Source organism: Orcinus orca, chromosome 2, assembly GCF_937001465.1.
Source record: "Orcinus orca chromosome 2, mOrcOrc1.1, whole genome shotgun sequence".
Classification (NCBI taxonomy): domain Eukaryota; kingdom Metazoa; phylum Chordata; class Mammalia; order Artiodactyla; family Delphinidae; genus Orcinus; species Orcinus orca.
The window spans coordinates 191448441-191457439 of record NC_064560.1 but is presented as its reverse complement, the minus strand read 5'-3'; the positions used below and the strand labels follow the sequence as shown (position 1 = coordinate 191457439).

Below are 8999 nucleotides of genomic sequence, written 5' to 3'. Positions count from 1 at the left end.
ATACAGTATATCTCAAGAACTGACATTTTTAAAATTAAGAACTGAATATATTCCACAGGCAAATGTTGATGGAAATATTAGCATTAGTACAAATATATGCTGTTGACATAGCTTAAGCATGATAGCTTGGAGTAACAGCTGATTCAAACTAGAGTCATCATTTTTAATTCAGTAAGGACAAGTACAATCTAAAATGTAAACAAAGTATTTATAAAATAAATTCTTCTAGGAAATAAAGGAAATCATCAATCTGTTATTTTTAAGGTAGTTGTAGCTAAAAGTTATCAGAAATCTTTGTAGAATTTTCATTGCCAAATTTTAATTTCGGAATGTCGAGGTACAACATCTTGTCATCACAATCATAGGACTGATATAATTTCGGACAGCTGTTTGTACCCTGTTACAGTGTGACTTTTCAACTGGGCTTGGAGATTTGTGAGAAAATGCAGTGTCATTCTTACTCCCAAGTCCCCCTCCAAGTGATTACCTAGGCGGGGCAATTTCAGTTGATTTGGACCTTTCAATTTGTAAATGCTAAACTCTAGAACAATTAAATAGATGGTTTCCTGCACAAATAAATGCAGACTTATCTCTTTTGTAGCAGTAGTTAAAGCACATACCTAAAGTTGTGTTTCATTACACTTCACTATAACATTGGAATTCTGTAACCACATTATTATTCAAGAAATATATATTATACCTCCTAGGGAATATAATTTCAAACATGGAACGTTTAACAACACCAGCTGCCATTATGTATGTCTCTCTTTCCCATTCATTAAAAAAAAAAAAAAAAAGCCCGAGCCATTGCTTTAGCTTTTGTCCATCGATCACGTTATCTCCAGTTGTCTTTGTTCTGCCTCCTTCAAGCAGATGATTTAAGGATTGGATTTTCTGGATTTTCTTTGTCAAAAGGAGGAAAGAAAGAGAGAAGAATGAAAGAGAGAAGAGAGAGAGAAGAAGGAGAAGGAAAGAAAAAAAGAAAACAAAACATGAAAATTTTTATCCATATAATGCTTACAAAGTAAAGAAATAGATATAATCTTTGCATAAACCTAATATATGAGAACGGTGAATTACATATTAAAGATCACTTGGAATAACCTTTAACTACTAAATCCTATGTGCATCTAACATAGCATTCAGTTCAATTCATACTTTTCCTACGTTTTTCACTTTCTATAACCATAACAGAAATTAACACAGCCTAAAAATATATCAATTGTCTGGCCTTGAAAGACATAAGATATGATGCATTCCATACTTCCTTTAAGACACTGATATTCCTAAATACCAGATGTGTCATCTCCACGATACTGTAAAGCTGGAGAATGTATTGCATAGAATTTTTTTGAGCAGCAAAAACTGAGATAATTAATAGTTTCTGAAATCACTTCATAGGTTTATTTGAAGGAAAAAAGGATAGATTTTCATTTGGATATGGCACTGAATGGTGGATAATACTCCACAGAAACATGACCAATGTAGATATCAATCACCTATTTCAGTTATGTGGCGGTGTGCATACATGAGAAAGTCCGAATTAGAACCACATAACATGGAGAGAGAGTTGTGGACCTGCAGATTCAGTTACACACTGATAAAGCAGCTGCGATACCAATATTCCTCCTTCTTCAGAATATTCAGGAAAGAAGAAACAAACTGCTGTGACTTGTTAGCAGAGTGTTTGTCTCTAGATGCATTTTTTAAAACAATCAATTATAGATATAACTGATTATATGATTATTTATATAATTATGTATTACAAATATCGAGCAAGAGAAAATTCAGTCAATAAAAAGGAAAAACATGCTCAACAACGAAAAAACAGATAAAGATAGTAATCTGAAATAAAGGAGAGCTAGTATAAATATATTAGGCTTCAATGGTCTTTACGTATCAAAAATGCCTATTGCATTTAGAAGGATAAGTTGAAAAGAGAATGAATTGCATTCTGATGTTATTAAACGTGTTCTTCAATAGAAGAATTCCAGGGCAATCTTTTGACAGGAAGAGGGTCAAGGGTGATCGAGAGGAAGGATTTCAGGATGCCAGAATGGAAGGCGCCTCAGAGGATGAACTGTGAGCCTTGCCCTGTCATTTCGCGGGCACACCGAGGCCCAGAGTGCTCACTGGAACTGCCACGGGAACCAGGGCGTGAGGCTCCAGCTCCGTGCTCTCCATAGACCATTACCCTGTCCTGCCTCTATTTTGAGACTTTAAATGGAACTCCCACAGTATAATCATTAGAGCAATAATTATATGGCTAAGAGATTCTCTGTAAATAAAAATATCTTCTGTATTAATACTACTAACCTGTACTATCAACATTATTTTTTCTATTTACTATTACTTTTTTCTATTATGTAGTCCTACTCTTTCCTTGAGCTCTATTCAATAAATGTATTTCTAAGTTCTGAATGAATTTTGAATACATCTATATTTGTATACACCAATGACCAATTAAAATTTTTGAACAAATTATAATACAGTTCAGTTCCTAAATGGGACTCCAGTGTGGAGTTTCTGCAAAAAGATGCACATCAGAAACTTAATAATAGAAAATATTCATGAATTAAGTGAAATATGTTTAAAAGAAAGTCTGAATCCTGTTTAAATTCTCTTCTAATCAGAAGATTCACGTGTCCCATATGAAAGAGGACACGTGTAACTATAGTTTGGGTATTTTGGATGAATCACTTCTACCTGGATACAACCTCTCGTCATGGAGATTTCTTTTTGGCACTACCCTCTTAAATGTTTAACCTAAAAGAAACAAAGGCTTCGACAATTCAAACAAGATCCAAATGGTGCATAAAAAGGAACCACAAGGGGAAAAGGAGAATAGAGGCCCTTTATGACCTTTATAACTTTAAGGAACAAATGTTGTCTGTAGAATCTCTAGCTTATTGGACCCACAACTCTGGATTATATGCTGCAGTAATATTTCTTAAGTGGCATCAGTTACACCCATCCCTCTGAGCACTGGGTGATTCAATGCTGTGTACTTAAGCTAGTTTGTTTAAACGAATGCAATTACACTCAGAGTCTTCTCAGAGCTAAATTTCCTGAATGCAAATATTTCACAGAAAAATAAACAGACCTCAGATATTAGTGGGAACCATTTAAAGTTTCTTGTCAACTTCCTAAGGTTACAATGTCTTTGCCACATATAAATTATCTTATATAAAGTATCCGATGTAACAGTGATAATAATAATCCCTTTTAATTGATGACACTGCCTCATTACAGACATCTTCTATTCTTCGGAGAAGTATTTAAGTGGGAAGGAAAGTACACTGAGAAAAGAACAGAATAAAACACTTAGCAGTACATCACTGGATTACTTACAAGGTAGCCTTCCGTGGTTGTGTATCTTTACTTCCACTGCTCTTGGGATCACCTGAGTTACCTGTCCCTCGGGAGGTGCTGGGCAGGGGAGTATTAGAGGAAAAGGAACTGGGAGCACTGCCGGCATTACGAGTCCGGAATGAATCATCTGAAAGTAATACGTGTACAGTCAGCCAGACGGAATATACTTAGAGAGATGTGAACCTTAGAGAAGGTTAATGATAACTGACTTTGTTTCCCTTCTTTTAAAGTCAACTTTATTAAGGTATAATTTATATACAATAAATTGCACGAATTTAAGGTTCTGACATCTGTATACACCCATGAAGCCATCACCACAATCAAGAGTGAACACACCCATCACTGGATGTTTGTTCCGCCTCCTTGTCATCCCTCCCTCCACCCCCCTCCCCCACTCCAGGCAACCACGGACCTGCCTCTTGTCACTACAGATTAGTTTGCATTTTATAGAATATTGTATAAATGGAATCATACAGTATGTATGCTTTTTTTGTCTGCCTTCTTCCATGCAGCAGAATTATGCTGCAATTCATCCACATCAACACTTCATCCTTTTTATTGCTGACTGGTATTCCCATTGCACAGACATGCCAAAATTTGTCTATCCATTCTCCTACTGACAGACATTATGATTTTTTTTCCAAAAAATTGGTAATCTATTACAAATAGAGCTGCCATGGACAACTGTGTGCAAGTCTGTGTATGGACATATGTTTTAATTTCCCTTCAGTAAAAGTCTTGGAATGGAACTGCTGAATCACATAGTAAGTGTATATTTAACTTCATAAGGAACTGCCAACCTGCTGTCCAAAGTGATTAGACCATTTTGCATTTCCAACAGCAACATATGAGAGTCCTGGAAAGTTTCTCCACCTCCTCACACATACTTGATATTGTGAGTCTTTTTAGTCATTCTAGTGGGTGTGAAGTGGTATCTCCTTGTGTGTGTGTGTGTGTGGGGGGGGGTTACTCATTGCTTTAATTTGCATTTCTTAATGGTTACTGATCTTATGCATCTTTTTACTTACTTATTTGTATATCTTCTTTCATGAAGTGCGTGTTCAAATTTTTTCCCATTTTAAAATCAGTTGCCTGATTTGTTTTAAAGATCTTTGTATATTCTTAAAACTAAAAATAGAACTACCATATGATCCTGCAATCCCACTCCTGGGCATATAGCCAGAGAAAACCGTAATTCGAAAAGATACAGGCACCCCAATGTTCACTGCAGCACTATTTACAATAGCCAAGACATGGAAGCAACCTGAATGTCCATCAACAGAGGAATGGATAAAGGAGATGTGGTGGAATATAGAATATTACTCAGCCATAAAAAAGAATAAAATAATGCCATTTGCAGCAACATGGATGGACCTAGAGATTATCATAATAAGTGAAGTAAGCCAAAGAAAGATAAATATCATATGATATTGCTTGTATGTGGAATCTAAAAAAAAAGATACAAATGAACTTATTTCCAAAGTAGAAAGAGACTCGCAGACATAGAAAACTAACTTATGGTTACCAAAGGGGAAAGGTGGGAAAAGGGGGGGGAGGGATAAATTAGGAGGTTGGGATTAACATATACACCCTGCTATATAAATAATAAAATAGATAACCAACAAGCAACTACTGTATAGCATAGGGAACTATTCTCAGTATTTTGTAATAACCTATAAGGAAAGAGGACCTGAGGCAGAATATATGTATAACTGAATTGCTGTGCTGTGCACCTGAAATTAACACAATATTGTAAATCAACTATACTTCAACTTAAAAAAAAAGATCTTTGTATATTCTGGATACAAGTTCTTTGTCAGGTATATGTAATATGAGTATTTTCTCCTAATCTGTGTCCTGCCTTTTATTTTTTTAATGCTCTATTTCAAAGTGCTAAAACTTTACATTTTTATGAAGTCCAATATGTTAATTTTTTTCTTTATGGTTTGGAAAAACTTTTGTCAATTCCAAAATCACAAAGACTCCCTTCTATATTTTCTTCAGAAATGTCAGTTTTAGCTTTTATGCTTAAGTTTAGAATACATTTTGAGTTAATTTTGTGTACAGTTGTGAGATAAGAATTGAGGTTCAGTTCTTTGGGTTTTTTATGGATATCCAATTGTTCTGGTATTATTTAAAAAAATACAATCACATCACCTTTGTTGAAACTCAGCTGACTATGTATGTCAGGGCAGGGCACGCAGTCTTGAGTACTGAAGCTGTAGTAGTAAATGATGAAATCAGGTAACTGACATTCTCTAACTTTAATTTTTTTCAAAATACTCAGCTCTATGAATTTGAATACACAGTAAATTTCAAAAAGACTGTCAAAATTTTTATCCGGATTGCACTGAATCTCTGGCTCCATTTAAAATGAACTGACATCATAACAATATTAAGTTTTCTAATCCATAAACATGGTACAGCTTTCCATTTATTTATGTCTTCTTTAATTTCTTTCAGCAACATTTTGGAAGTTCTGAGTGTGCATTTAGCACACGTTTTATTAAATTTATCCCTAAGCATTTAAAATCTTTGAAGTTATTTTAAATGTTATCTTTAAATAGACAATTTTTTGAAGTATTAGATTTACAGAAAAATTGAGAAAAGAGTATGAAGAATTCCCACCTACCCCTTTCACCTAGTTCCCCTATTATTAACACCTTACATTTACATACTATACTTGGTACAATTAGTGAGCCAGTGGTGACACATCATTATTAACAAAAACCCACAGTGTGTTTGGATTCTGTCAGTCTCACCCAATGTCTGTTTCTGTCTCAGGATCCCATCCAGGGCACCACAGTACACTTACTTGTCAGGTCTCCTTAGGCTCTCCTTGGCTGGGACAGTTTCTTAGCCTTTCTTTGCTTTTGATGACCTTAACAGTTTTTAGGGGTACTGGTCAAATATTTTGTAGGATGTGCCCCTACTGGAATCTGTCTGATGCTTTTCTCACAATTAGACTAGGGATCCGGGTTTGAGGGAGGATGAGAAGAGGTAAAGTAGCATCTTCATCACATCATGTCAAGGAGGAACACTGTGACAAATTTTTTCTCGTTATATGTGTTTTATTTATACTTCATGACGAATCACTAGAAATGGGATTTTTTGAGGCATAGACTATTTTTTAAAACTAGGATTCTTGATGAACTTGACCAAACTGCTTCCAAAGGGTTCCACTAATTTTCATACCCACCCAAAATGGATACATTGCAATGTGTTTCCCTGAATCCTTACTAGAATTCCCTTTACATTTCCCCCAGTCTGTTGTGCCCACATAGCTTTGGAATGCTGCAGTTGATGACTGATGGATTCGCCTTAAGTAAAAAGCATCAATTAGATCTTCCACTCTACACTTGACCTTACCTTTATTTTATTTAACACTACTCCCGCTACACCCTCTCCAGGCTCCAGCCAAACAGCCTGCTGTCGCTCCCTGAAGACACAACAGTCAGCTTTTGCTTCTGACAGGTCCTCTGCATGGGACAGTATTCCATACCCATCTCTGCCTGTCAAAATCCTAGCGTACCTTAAGGTTCACCTCAAATGATAATCATCCTAAAGCCCGTCTTAAGCCACAAAAGTAAATAAAATCTCTTCTCTCTGTGAACACTTAATACATTTGTTAAGACACATTTTGCTCCCATTTTCTCTTTGTAGATCAGATATGTAATTGTATAGTGACTTCTTCCTCAGTCTGTAATTCATTAAGTAATAAATAATAAGTAATAAGCATATATTTCTAATCAAGAAATCTAGGAGATATTTCATTCAACCTATTCCCTCTCCCCAAAATAATACCAAAATTTTAAGATAGAATACTTCTCAAATATTTTAATAAATAATTTACCCTTATGAGAGACATGCTTTTATTTAAGGCTTTGGATGTTAAGTTTTAGAATCTACGTATCATACACAAGCCTACCTTGTTTTATTGCTCTTCACTTTACTGCAGATAGAACAGAAAATGCACTTTTTATAAATTGAAGGTTTGTGGCAACACTGCGCCCAGCAAGTCTAACAGCACCATTTTTCCAACAGCATTTGCTCACTTCTTGTCTTCGTGTCAGATTTTGATAATTCTTACAATATTTCCAACTGTTTCATTATTATTATATTTATGGTGGTCTGTGATCATGATCTTTGATGTTACTATTGCAATTGTCTTGTGGCACCATGAACCTCACTCACATAAGATGGAAAACTTGGGCTCCCCTGGTGGTGCAGTGGTTAAGAATCCGCCTGCCAATGCAGGGGACACAGGTTCGAGCCCTGGTCCAGGAAGATCCCACATGCCGTGAAGCAGCTAAGCCAGTGCACCACAGCTACTGAGCCTGTGCTCTAGAGCCTGTGAGCCACAACTACTGAAGCCCACATGTCACAACTACTGAAGCCCATGTGCCACAACTACTGAAGCCCGTGTGCCTAGAGCCCGTGCTCTGCAACAAGAGAAGCCACCACAGTAAGCCTGCGCACTGCAACGAAGAGTAGCCCCCGCTCACCGCAACTAAAGAAAGCCCACACAGCAAGGAAGACCCAACACAGCCATAAATAAATAAATAAAAATAAAGTTCCCTTAAAAAAAGAACACTTGTCAAAAAAAAAAAAAAAAAGACGGCAAACTTAATCAATTTATGTTGTGTCTGTTCTGATTGCTCCACTTACTGGCCATTCCCCCATCTCTTGCCTCCTCAGGCCTCCCTGTTCCCTGAGACACAATCATATTGTGTCCAATAAAGGCCATACCTACTTGTTATGTGTTGTCTATGGCTGCTTTTACTCTGTCACACCAGAGTTGAGTAATTGTGACAGAAACCAATTGGCCAACAGAGCCCAAAATATTTATCATGTGGCCCTTTACCCCTGGTATAAACCTTCAAATACATAATATTGTAACTGTTTAGCAGCATATGATCCACAGTGAAGCCCTGTTGTTTTTAACTTCCTTAAAAATTACTGCAAAAACTTTTAGTCTATGCCTCATTAGGTCCTCAGACCATGGTAAAACCTATCTTATCTTGTCCTTTTCCTCTTTTGCAAATATTGAACTCTGACTCTTGACACAGTGAAAACAAAATAGTATTGTTAAGCATCTTCTTAATTGCTAGGGAAAAGTTTAATTTCTTTGCTATTGGATAAAGATATAAATTTAGGGAAACTGTATCTAGAAATAAAGAAATGGGCCATTTAAGGAAAATCACATTTTATTAAATTTAACAATTTTTTGAAGAGCTCAGATTTCTACTTACCAGTTAGTGAAATCACAGAAGTCTTTGTTAACCCTGAGACAGAAGGTGTATATGCTGCTGTAGAACTTTTACTAGAAAAGAACATGATTTAGTTAAAATACAAGAATATGCTTCTTTCAATCCCAGTCATCTAGCACTAGGTCTTTCCTAATCTTTTTTTTAATGCTTTCCTCTACTTCTTATGAAACATGCTTGCTATTTTTATTTCTCATTTATTTTTTACATTCCACGCCTCACAATAATTACTTTGTCTTTAACTTAAAATCATCTCCTTAAACTTCTGCTACATGAAAATAACAGGTTTTCTATTGATGCTCAGCCCAAACAGGTTTTCCTGTTTGGGAAACAAATTTTCCGGAAATAACTTATCTTTAG

The 8999-nt window shown here is 35.9% G+C and overlaps 1 protein-coding gene across 7 annotated transcripts in view; it reads right to left on the bottom strand.

The window, feature by feature from the left end:
• Positions 1-251: 251 nt before the first annotated feature.
• The window catches only part of PPP4R4 (protein phosphatase 4 regulatory subunit 4), a 119621-nt gene continuing 110873 nt past the window's right edge, over positions 252-8999 (bottom strand). For 6 of the 7 annotated variants that reach the window (XM_004262365.3, XM_049706993.1, XM_049706997.1 and 3 more), the window contains 3 exons: positions 8625-8695; positions 3352-3499; positions 252-903 (listed from right to left, as the gene is read on the bottom strand). In XM_004262365.3, coding sequence (XP_004262413.1) covers positions 879-903; positions 3352-3499; positions 8625-8695 — 244 coding nt within the window. In that variant the 3' untranslated portion in view covers positions 252-878. The remainder of the gene's footprint in view (positions 904-3351; positions 3500-8624; positions 8696-8999) is intronic. The other variant, XM_049706992.1, reaches the window with a different exon arrangement.